Source organism: Nerophis lumbriciformis, linkage group LG01, assembly GCF_033978685.3.
Source record: "Nerophis lumbriciformis linkage group LG01, RoL_Nlum_v2.1, whole genome shotgun sequence".
Lineage (NCBI taxonomy): Eukaryota > Metazoa > Chordata > Actinopteri > Syngnathiformes > Syngnathidae > Nerophis > Nerophis lumbriciformis.
In genome coordinates, this window is record NC_084548.2 from 20,654,377 (window position 1) to 20,667,500 (window position 13,124).

A 13,124-nucleotide genomic window follows, 5' to 3' on the forward strand; every position below is an offset into this window, starting at 1 on the left:
GCGATCGCCGAATTCGTCCTCGCTTTCTCCCGTGTTGCTGGCTGTCGTGTCGTTTTCGTCGGTTTCGCTTGCATACGGTTCAAACCGATATGGCTCAATAGCTTCAGTTTCTTCTTCAATTTCGTTTTCGCTACCTGCCTCCACACTACAACCATCCGTTTCAATACATGCGTAATCTGTTGAATCGCTTAAGCCGCTGAAATCTGAGTCTGAATCTGAGCTAATGTCGCTATAATTTGCTGTTCTATCCGCCATGTTTGTTTGTATTGGCATCACTGTGTGACGTCACAGGAAAATGGACGGGTGTATATAACGATGGTTAAAATCAGGCACTTTGAAGCTTTTTTTAGGGATATTGCGTGATGGGTAAAATTTTGAAAACAAATTTGAAAAATAAAATAAGCCACTGGGAACTGATTTTTAATGGTTTTAACCCTTCTGAAATTGTGATAATGTTCCCCTTTAAATGTTTAAATTGATTTAAATTCATTTCAATTTGAGACGTGTTTTGAGTTAGGAACTCATTCACTGAACCAATTAAAACTCGTAAGTTTACCTATTAAGTTGAAGTGACTAGATTGAGATGTTCTCACCTTGCGGCTCTGAGGTACATGAGAAGGTCACAGTCATTGACCCCCGGCATCCAGACCAGCTCCTCATTTTCCGTCACGGCCTGGCTACCAGAGGAGGGGAAGGGCTGCAGCTCTGGGAGTTTGGCCTTAATTAGGTCCAGGGGAGAAGGAGCAAAGCAGATGGTGTCACACTACAAATAGCACGCAGGCTCTGAAGAAAATATCAGCCTCCAACTTGTCATCGGCTTTTCACATTGTGCCTGAGTGGTGTCGGCGGGGTATGACAGAACATGCAAGTTGCTTCATGATGCATCTGCACTTTGGGTGTGATTAGCTAGCATAGGAAGCGATACCACAGAACGCCTCCGAGGTTATGAGAACATTCATCATGTTTGGCAGTAGATTGGTGAAAGAATACGCACACAGAGGGACAAAATGAATTACTTTTCAAAAAAAGAATAAAACATGCAGTGATATTGGAGCGGTTTTTCAATGGGAATGCTTCAGTGACTTACTTGGTGGCTGGGGCCCACTCGGATTTCCCCCTGAGTGCTGTTTAGTCGCCTGAGGAGACAAAAGAGAGCAGATTAAAACGACATATCTACTTGGAAGCCAGTTAGCTGAAAGGAAAGCAGCGTGTGTTATACTTGTTGATGTTGAGTCAGCTCACAGAGTCGGTGCATGTAGGATGTTTTATTCTGAAAAACCTTAAATGCTACGACAATGTGTAGGACAGAGGAGGCTTCATATTGTGAAAGCAGCAATAAAACACAACCCTCAAAAAGGAATCGAGGGAATGAGGGGGGTCTACAAGGGCCTCTGCTGGTACAAATGTCGGTAGCCATAGCAACTGCACTTTAATAATAGTGTTCCGAATCTCCAGCTGCAGTGGATTAAAGAAAATGACAAGATGCTCCTTTTCAAAAGCCTTTCCCTTTGGTTGCCAAGGTAACAGCGCTGATTTTCATAGAGGCAAGAGCAGGGCAGCCCAAAATGTGTCAGTGTGATTTGCACCCCGAGAAGCTCGCACTCCATCATCGAGGCCTGGCTGAAATGTGAGAGGCCCTCCACTCTCTTTACAGTCCTCCACAAAACTGGTTCCTATTGGACCCAGTCCTCCAGACTAGAACCTATAGTGTCATGTGCTGTCAGCCAGTGGAAATCCGAGGTTAAAGTCACAGTGTGCTTAGATGACTTTAGATTGGTTATCTCTGACTTTAGGGTGTCAAACTTGGGTCGGATCATCTCTGAAAGTACATGACTCTAGCCTTGACGACGCAATGTCTACTGGGTTTATACAGATACACACAAACATCACAAACATATCCACAAACAGGGCGGTTGTAGCTTTCTAAACTCTTATCATTTTGAAAGTCATTTAAGGTGTAAAATGGGCAGGGTGAAAAATTAAGTAGTTCACAAAGTCCGGATATGAGACATCGGGGAAGATGTCGTGGTCTCTGCTCCACACAGACTTGTCGATCTGGTGCGCATCCTTACATCCAATTGCAACTGTTTTGACCTTATAACGACAAAGAGACTTCTTATCTAATGACTCACAGTAATTCTCCATCGTTTCACAGCCACAGAATAGTTCGGAATTTTTACGTGTAGCGCTAGACTTTCAATATGGCTGCCGGCAATGCATTGTGGGATACTTAGACAAAAATCCGAAGCCCTTTATAGCAAATAGTCCTGCATCTAACAACTATTTTCATTAGTCGCCTGATAGGATTGTAACGTGTAATCAAACCTATTCAGTGGCTCTAATTTGGACACCTGCTTTTAAATTCAGCTTGAGATATTTTTTAGGCATGTGCTAACTCACAACGAGAACTACAAATCCCGTTTCCATATGAGTTGGGAAATTGTGTTAGATGTAAATATAAACGGAATACAATGATTTGCAAATCATTTTCAACCCATAATCTGTTGAATATGCTACAAAGACAACATATTTGATGTTCAAACTGATAAACTTTTTTTTTTTTTGCAAATAATCATTAACTTTACAATTTGATGCCAGCAACACGTGACAAAGAAGTTGGAAAAGGTGGCAATAAATACTGATAAAGTTGAGGAATGCTCATCAAACACTTATTTGGAACATTCCACAGATGAACAGGCAAATTGGGAACAGGTGGGTGCCATGATTGGGTATAAAAGTAGATTCCATGAAATGCTCAGTCATTCACAAACAAGGATGGGGCAAGGGTCACCACTTTGTCAACAAATGCGTGAGCAAATTGTTGAACAGTTTAAGAAAAACCTTTCTCAACCAGCTATTGCAAGGAATTGAGGGATTTCACCATCTATGGTCCGTAATATCATCAAAGGGTTCAGAGAATCTGGAGAAATCACTGCACGTAAGCAGCTAAGCCCGTGACCTTTGATCCCTCAGGCTGTACTGCATCAACAAGCGACATCAGTGTGTAAAGGATATCACCACATGGGCTCAGGAACACTTCAGAAACCCACTGTCAGTAACTACAGTTGGTCGCTACATCTGTACCGGTAAGTGCAAGTTAAAACTCTCCTATGCAAGGCGAAAACCGTTTATCAACAACACCCAGAAACGCTGTCGGCTTCGCTGGGCCTGAGCTCATCTAAGATGGACTGATACAAAGTGGAAAAGTGTTCTGTGGTCTGACGAGTCCACATTTCAAATTGTTTTTGGAAACTGTGGACGTCGTGTCCTCCGGACCAAGAGGAAAAGAACCATCCGGATTGTTATAGGCGCAAAGTTGAAAAGCCAGCATCTGTGATGGTATGGGGGTGTTTTAGTGCCCAAGACATGGGTAACTTACACATCTGTGAAGGCTCCATTAATGCTGAAAGGTACATACAGGTTTTGGAGCAACATATGTTGCCATCCAAGCAACGTTACTATGGACGCCCCTGCTTATTTCAGCAAGACAATGCCAAGCCACGTGTTACATCAACGTGGCTTCATAGTAAAAGAGTGCGGGTACTAGACTAGCCTGATACAAAGTGGAAAAGTGTTCTGTGGTCTGACGAGTCCACATTTCAAATTGTTTTTGGAAACTGTGGACGTCGTGTCCTCCGGACCAAGAGGAAAAGAACCATCCGGATTGTTATAGGCGCAAAGTTGAAAAGCCAGCATCTGTGATGGTATGGGGGTGTTTTAGTGCCCAAGACATGGGTAACTTACACATCTGTGAAGGCTCCATTAATGCTGAAAGGTACATACAGGTTTTGGAGCAACATATGTTGCCATCCAAGCAACGTTACTATGGACGCCCCTGCTTATTTCAGCAAGACAATGCCAAGCCACGTGTTACATCAACGTGGCTTCATAGTAAAAGAGTGCGGGTACTAGACTAGCCTGCCTGTAGTCCAGACCTGTCTCCCATTGAAAATGTGTGGCGCATTATGAAGCCTAAAATACCACAACGGAGACCCCCGGACTGTTGAACAACTTAAGCTGTACATCAAGCAAGAATGGGAAAGAATTCCACCTGAGAAGCTTAAAAAATGTGTCTCCTCAGTTCCTAAACGTTTACTGAGTGTTGTTAAAAGGAAAAGCCATGTAACACAGTGGTGAACATGCCCTTTCCCAACTACTTTGGCACGTGTTGCAGCCATGAAATTCTAAGTTAATTATTATTTGCAAAAAATAAAAAAAGTTTATGAGTTTGAACATCAAATATCTTGTCTTTGTAGTGCATTCAATTGAATATGGGTTGAAAAGGATTTGCAAATCATTGTATTCCGTTTATATTTACATCTAACACAATTTCCCAACTCATATGGAAACGGGGTTTGCATTTTTTTCAAAGTGATGCAATATCCAATATGCAAGTATTGCAAGTTGCCCTGTTGTATTCCTTTCTCCTGAATAATTCTGACGTCTGTGCTGCTGATCGGCGCCGTGGTGACGTTATGCGTGCCCACAGCCATCCATAAGGAAATGGTTAACAAAACTGTCGAATGATTCCCAGAAAACGGAACCATGAGAGCCGGTTCTCGCAAGAACCGGATGACTCATCTGGTTGAAAAATCTTTATGAATTAAGAACAAAATCTTAACTAGGCTAATAGAGTTTTTATTTCCCCTTTCTACCGTTTTTAAAAATATTTTGGAACATGTAGCCCTTTATGATCTCCTGATAAAAAGGACAAAATAAATAAAGTGTTTATTTATTTATCATAGTTTGGATAAGCAATTTTATACAAAAACATGTTTTACATCACAAAAGAAACAGCACATTTTTTCCTCTATTTGAAGCAAGTGAGAGGGCTGGATGATGTTTTTGTCAGAGAATAAATGTTTAATAGCTCAAAAACCATAGCAACACAAACAGTAATAACAGCACAAACAACAGAGAGTTTTTGTTTAATTTGGAGCAAAATGGGGGGTTAGGGTGAACTCAGATTGGCCTGTATAATAATATCTAACAAGTGGAAAAACTAATCGCACAAATCACAATTTAAACAGCACAAGGCAGCACAACCTAAGGGAAGTAAGTACAAATGACTATGTACTAGGTTTTACGGTATACCGGTATTAGTATAGTACCGCGATACTAATGACTCATATTCGGTAATATACCGCCTCTGAAAAGTACCGGTCCGCATATGTTACTGCATATGTCAGAAGCTAAATTAGGAGCCTTTGTTTGCTTACTTACTACTAAAAGAGAAGGTGTCTTGTATGTTCACTATTTTTAAGAACAAAATTGCAATAAGAAAGATATGTTTAATGTACCGTAAGATTTTGTGTTAATATAAAGCCAAGTATGCCATTTTTGTGGTCCCCTTTATTTAGAAAGGTATCGAAAAGTACCGAAATAATTTTGGTACCGGTACCAAAATGTTGGTATCGGGACAACACTACTATGTACCCAGAGTTTTCCAAAACCTGAGGAGCCATCCATCTAGCCAAACCAATTAATATTCCATTCATCCAGCCATCCATCCATTTACTACCGCTTATCCCGACCTGTGGATAGGTTGATTGGCAACACTAAAAATTGGCCCTAGTGTGTGAATGTTGTCTGTCTATCAGTGTTGGTTGGCCCTGCGATGAGGTGGCAACTTTTTCAAGGTGTACACCGCCTTCTGCCCGAATGCACCTGAGATAGGCTCCAGCACCCCCGCGACCAATTAATATTATTAATTTTATTAGTCACTGAGAAATTAAGGGCATTGTTCTTTAAGAGGTTTCATATAAAAGAAATGTTGATTTGTTAGCCTATTATAAGGGGACGGCGTGGCGAAGTTGGTAGAGTGGCCGTGCCAGCAATCGGAGTGTTGCTGGTTACTGGGGTTCAATCCCCACCTTCTACCATCTTAGTCACGTCCGTTGTGTCCTTGGGCAAGACACTTCACCCCTTGCTCCTGATGGCTGCTGGTTAGCGCCTTGCATGGCAGCTCCCACCATCAGTGTGTGTGAATGGGTGAATGTGGTAATACTGTCAAAGCGCTTTGAGTACCTTGAAGGTAGAAAAGCGCTATACAAGTATAACCCATTTATCATTATCATTTATTATTATAGTTTAATCTTGCAAGTACACAAGAAGCAATGGAACATAAAAACGCCCAAAATATTGATTCATTAAAAGGTAAAACAGTATTTTATTTTTTTAATTCCATTTGTCTGCCCACAAACTTTAAAAATTATTTCTTAGTTGTTAATCACATGTTAATAGTAATTACAATAAACATCTGTGTTGGCCCTGTGATGAGGCGGCGACTTGTCCAGGGTGTACCCCGCCTTCCGCCCGAATGCAGCTGAGATAGGCTCCAGCAACCCCGCGATCAATTAATATTATTAGTTAATAATATTAATTTTATACATTACTGAGAAATTAAGGGAATTGTCCACTAAAAGTTTTTTTTTTTTTTTTAAATGTTGATTTGTTAGCCTATTATTATAGTTTAATCTTGCAAGTACACAACATAAACATGCCCAAAATATTGATTCATTAAAAGGTAAAACAGTATTTTATTTCTTAAATTCTCACATAAACTTTAAAAATGATTCTTAAAAAAAAGTATCATTTATTTTTTCTTTATTTAATTGATTTATCTGTAAATATTATTATTTAGGTTTCTTGCCGTTTCATTCTTTTGGGGGCCGGAGGTGGCATTGTTGGGATAAAAACAAAAACATATTTTGACATTTAGGGCAGACAACAGATATATGATGTATGTAAATATGATGTAATGGATATAAATGTCTGAGGCTGGATGTCAAAAATAAAAAAATAAAATAAAAATTATTCTTAGTTGTTAATCATATGTTCATAGTAATTACAATAAACATCTGTGTTGGCCCTGTGATGAGGTAGCGACTTGTCCAGGGTGTACCCCACCTTCCGCCCGAATGCAGCTGAGATAGGCTCCAGCACCCCCGCAATCAATTAATATTATTAATTAATAATATTAATTTTATACGTCACTGAGCAATTAAGGGAATTGTCTTCGAAAAGTTTTATTTTTTTTTTCAAATGTTGATTTGTTAGCCTATTATTATAGTTTAATCTTGCAAGTACACAACATAAAAACGCCCAAAATATTGATTCATTAAAAGGTAAAACAGTATTTTATTTTTTAAATTCCCACATAAACTTTAAAAATGATTCTTAAAAAAAAGTATCATTTATTTTTTCTTTATTTAATTGATTTATCTGTAAATATTATTATTTAGGTTTCTTGCCGTTTCATTCTTTTGGGGGCCGGAGGTGGCATTGTTGGGATAAAAACAAAAACATATTTTGACATTTAGGGCAGACAACAGATATATGATGTATGTAAATATGATGTAATGGATATAAATGTCTGAGGCTGGATGTCAAAAATAAAAAAATAAAATAAAAATTATTCTTAGTTGTTAATCATATGTTCATAGTAATTACAATAAACATCTGTGTTGGCCCTGTGATGAGGTAGCGACTTGTCCAGGGTGTACCCCGCCTTCCGCCCGAATGCAGCTGAGATAGGCTCCAGCACCCCCGTAATCAATTAATATTATTAATTAATAATATTAATTTTATACGTCACTGAGCAATTAAGGGAATTGTCTTCGAAAAGTTGTATTTTTTTTTTTCAAATGTTGATTTGTTAGCCTATTATTATAGTTTAATCTTGCAAGTACACAACATAAAAACGCCCAAAATATTGATTCATTAAAATGTAAAACAGTATTTTATTTTTTAAATTCCCACATAAACTTTAAAAATGATTCTTAAAAAAAAGTATCATTTATTTATTCTTTATTTAATTGATTTATCTGTAAATATTATTATTTAGGTTTCTTGCCGTTTCATTCTTTTGGGGGCCGGAGGTGGCATTGTTGGGATAAAAACAAAAACATATTTTGACATTTAGGGCAGACAACAGATATATGATGTATGTAAATATGATGTAATGGATATAAATGTCTGAGGCTGGATGTCAAAAATAAAAAAATAAAATAAAAATGATTCTTAGTTGTTAATCATATGTTCATAGTAATTACAATAAACATCTGAGTTGGCCCTGTGATGAGGGACAAGCGGTAAAAATGGATGGATGGATGACAATTCAAGTCTCTGTATGTGTGTAATCAGGAGTAGCCCCGCCTCTTTATCAAATTCAACCAATGGCGGCGCGAGTGTGTGGCACACTGACATATAATTGCAGCTCAGTACAAACAAGAGCCAACTCGGCGGTATTTAAAAATGATTTGGACCCGAGTGGAAGTCGAGCTTTTTCGGGCAGCAGCAGACGCTGCTCTCATGCTGCTAGTGAGCCCCATGGCATCTGATTGTAAACAAAATGGAGCCACGTTTGCTCGTGGAAGTGCACGCGTGCCTGGATGACGACTACAATAGTATCATATGTGGAAATGCATGCAAAACAAATAGAGAGAGACAGAGAGAGAGAGAGAGAGAGAGAGAGAGCAAGCGGCATCAACGCTGCCTAGCTAGTAGCGGCTCCAGGGCGCACACCTTACCTCCGCGGGCTGAACAAGTCGTCCATGTCGGCCATGGAGCCCCCCTTTTCTGGGTGACAGTGCGCGGTGTGCAAGACAGCCCCTCTCCCACCTTATGTGTGCGGGTGCTCAAAATGGAGAGGCATGCACTGACTGAGTCGTGACCTCCGCCTGCGAAGCGCACACAGTGCACGGCGCCGCCGAGCTCGCCTCGCTGTTTACCGGGGACGACACTGAGCATGTGCCGCGACCTCGCAGAGGCGCGCGCGGCCAACCAGAGGCGCGGACACACGCACGCACGAGACGGAAATCACTGCCCCCCTCCCTCCCTCCTCCCTCAGTGTGTCTGCGCCATAATAAACACGGGTGCAACTAACTGCGAGGCAGCAGACACGCCGCTTTGAATATCAAGCATGTGAAACAGAGGAGGAGGAGGAAGACCCCCCCAGTGCATACACGACGACTGCTGTCAGTGCAACATGTGAGAGGCACCATCATGTGGATAATAATAACAATCAGTGGCAGCAGATGTTGCTGCCTTTATTGTATGATATTTATTTCTATCACTCCCATAGGTAGGCTACTCCGGTGTTTTTCAACCTTTTTGGAGCCAAGGCACATTTTTGTTCATTGAAAAAACTGCAGAGGCACACCACCAGCAGAAAACATCAAAAATGTAAACTCGGTAGTTGATATTGACAGTAAAAAGTCGTTCTCGCAATTGTTGGATATGAACTCAAACCATAACCGACCATGCATCACTATAGCATACTTGCCAACCTTCCCGGATTTTCCGGGAGACTCCCGAAATTCAGCGCCTCTCGCGAAAACCTCCCGGGACAAATTATCTCCCGAAAATCTCCCGAAATTCAGGCTTTCCCACAATATAAACGGCGTGCCTGCCCAATCATGTTATAACTGTAGAATGATCAAGGGCGAGTTCTTGGCTTCTTATGTGGGTTTATTGTTAGGCAGTTTCATTAACGTCCTCCCAGCGCATTAACACACAATAACAGCAGTCAGTTTTCGTCTACCGTAAAGCAGTTCGTCTGCCCTAAACAGCAATGTTGTGACACTCTTAAACAGGACAATACTGCCATCTAGTGCATTTGATGAAAGCACTTTTGTGCATGCCACACAACAATGCATCATCAGAGAGGGTGTTCAGCATGGTTAGAAAAATAGTGACAGAGAATAGAACAAGGATGGACAATTCAACCCTTAACTCAACAAGTATATGTGTAAATAAATGAACACTGAAATTCAAGTATTTCTTGTATTTATATATATATATACATATATATATATATATATATATATATAATAAAATAAATATATATTTATAGCTAGAATTCACTGAAAGTCAAGTATTTCATATATATATATATATATATATATATATATACATACATATATATATATATATATATATATATATATATATATATATATATATATATATATATATATATATATATATATATATATATATATATATATATGTATATACAGTACATATACATATACATATATATATATATATATATATATATATATGTATATACAGTACATATACATATACATATATATATATATATATATATATATATATATATATATATATATATATATATATATATAATACTTGACTTGGTGAATTCTAGCTGTAAATATACTCCTCCCCTCTTAACCACCCCCCCCCCCCCCCCCCCCCCCTCCCAAAATCGGAGTTTTCAAGGTTGGCAAGTATGTTATAGCTCTTGTCTCAAAGTAGGTGTCACGACCTGTCACATCACGGCGTGACTTATTAGGATGTTTTTGCTGTTTTCCTGTGTGTAGTGTCGTGCGCTCCTATTTTGGTGGCTTTTCCTGTTTTGTTGGGATTTTCCTGTTGCAGTTTCATGTCTTCCTTTGAGCGCTATTCCCCGCACCTGCTTTGTTTTAGCGATCAAGACCATTTCAGTTGTGCGGACGCTATCCTACTTTGTGTGGAAATTGTTGATTGTCATGTCATGTACGGATGTACTTTGTGAACGCCGTCTGCTCCACACGCTGTAAGTCTTTGCTGTCGTCCAGCATTCTGTTTTTGTTTACTTTGTGGCCAGTTCAGTTTTAGTTTTGTTTTCCATAGCCATCCCCAAGCTTCAATGCCTTTTTTAGGGGCACTCACCTTTTGTTTATTTTTGGTTTAAGCATTAGATAAGACGTTTACAAAGCAATTAGCTACCTGCTGCCCCTCTGCCAAGCTCTAGACAGCACAGACACTCAACGGCACTTTATTTGCAGATTATAATTACTGGTTTGCATAAAATATTTTTAACCCAAATAGGTGAAGTTACATAATCTCCCAAGGCATACCAGACTGTATCTCACGACACACACAGTGGTTGAAAAACAATGGGCTACTCAGCAATTAGGTTTTTGAAAAATGTTTGGGTTCAGACAGCATGTCACTGTACAGAAACAACATATGCATGCACACTAGGCCGTAAACTATTTTTTTGTGGCCCTGTTTTGGTTTTTAATATTACTTATTCATTATTATTATTATTGTTAGATTCCTGAATGGTCTCACCCTCAACCTAACATCATATACACACACGCTTAAGATGTTTACATGCACTAAAAAAAATAATGACTGCCTTGATTTGGTTGGAACTTGCTTTTGAAAACACATGCAACATTAAAGTTTTTGCATGCAGCTTGCAATGTCCCCAATATGTGGGAGCATTATTCACCTAAATATGATTATACATGTCAAGTTGTCTTTACTTTATATTACATAATACTTTATTTGTTGTATTATTATTAGTGCATCTAATTAGGGTAAAACCTACTGTCTTTAAAAACTAGTTCCGCCTCCGCTTCAAACTTTAATCAAGGTTCCTTGAATGCATCACAATGTTGTGCTATGCAAAAGTGAAACTTAAACATAACTTTGTCCGATGGTGCCACAAATTTATATTTTACCTTTCTTCTATCATCTTTCCTGGTTCCCAAATGTTGGCGCTCTGTGCGAATGCATAAAAGTGAGCTTTGAAGACTTTACAACATCTGTGTTGAGTGAAATGTTCCATGTTTTGTGGCTATCAAAATAAATGAACCATGTTGCATGTTTGCAAGGGCGTATAGGTTGTGTTACACATTCCTAATTTGATTCAGACAACCTTATTATTAAACTTTGACAGCAAAATTGATTTGATCTTATCTTTTATGAAGTTGTGTTTAATAACTGGTAGTTAAATTAAATAAAACACATTTTCACATCATTCCAAAGCCTATGCCACTAACATGTGGCCCCCCGAGTAGTTGTTGCTCTGAACAACTGCATAGAGTGTTTATGCATAATATTTATGCCGACTCTGCTCCCAGGTCTTCTCAAGTATACGTATATTAAATTTTTCTGTGCATGTGACAAATAAAATGTGACGTGTGCAAGAAACACTCAGCACTACGTTCCATTGTTGTTTTTGTTATGACTGTAATTGTTTGTGTAATGCAGGGGTCCTCATTGGGTTAAAAAATATGGCCAAGGGCCGGGTACATAAATATACATACAGTATATATGCATACACATATGTATATATACATACATACACATATGTATATATACATACATACATACACACATATATATATACACATACACATTATATATATATATATATATATATATATATATATATATATACACACATACACATTATATATATATATATATATATATATATATATATATATATATATATATATATATATATATATTTACTACTCGGACTTTATTAATGAATTCTCAGAGTTCGTTGCTGATCTAGTGACGCACGCAGACAATATAATCATAATGGGGGACTTTAATATCCATATGAATACCCCATCGGACCCTCAGTGCGTGGCGCTCCAGACTATAATTGATAGCTGTGGTCTTACACAAATAATAAATGAACCTGCGCATCGCAACGGCAATACGATAGATCTAGTGCTGGTCAGGGGTGTCACCACCTCCAAAGTTATGGTACTACCGTATACTAAAGTAATGTCCGATCATTACCTTATAAAATTCGAAGTTCTGACTCATTGTCAACAAACTAATAATAATAATAATAACTGCTATAGCAGCCGCAACATTAATGCCGCCACAACGATGACTCTTGCTGACCTACTGCCTTTGGTAATGGCACCATTCCCAAATTATGTCGGCTCTATTGATAACCTCACTAACAACTTTGACAATGCCCTGCGCAAAACCATTGATAGTATAGCACCGCTAAAACAAAAAAGGGCCCCTAAAAGGCGCACCCCATGGTTTACAGAGGAAACCAGAGCTCATAAATTATCATGTAGAAAGTTGGAACGCAAATGGCGCGCGACCAAGCTTGAGGTTTTCCATCAAGCATGGAGTGATAGTTTAATATCGTATAAACGCATGCTTACCTTAGCTAAAGCTAAATATTACTCAAATCTCATCCGCCTCAACAAAAACGACCCTAAATTTTTGTTTAGTACAGTAGCATCGCTAACCCAACAAGGGACTCCTCCCAATAGCTCCACCCACTCGGCAGATGACTTTATGAATTTCTTTAATAAGAAAATTGAACTCATTAGAAAGGAGATTAA

At 38.8% G+C, this 13,124-nt stretch overlaps 1 protein-coding gene across 5 annotated transcripts in view; it reads right to left on the bottom strand.

Moving 5' to 3' along the window:
* Positions 1-13,124, bottom strand: part of rerea (arginine-glutamic acid dipeptide (RE) repeats a) — a 333,506-nt gene that overhangs the window by 55,575 nt on the left and 264,807 nt on the right. For 3 of the 5 annotated variants that reach the window (XM_061977159.2, XM_061977142.2, XM_061977151.2), the window contains exons 7-8: positions 1,088-1,136; positions 594-718 (exon numbers count right to left, since the gene is read on the bottom strand). In XM_061977159.2, the coding sequence (XP_061833143.1) occupies positions 594-718; positions 1,088-1,136 (174 nt within the window). Of the gene's footprint in view, positions 1-593; positions 719-1,087; positions 1,137-8,531; positions 8,708-13,124 lie in introns of those variants that run through there. The other 2 variants (XM_061977177.1, XM_061977168.2) reach the window with 2 other exon arrangements.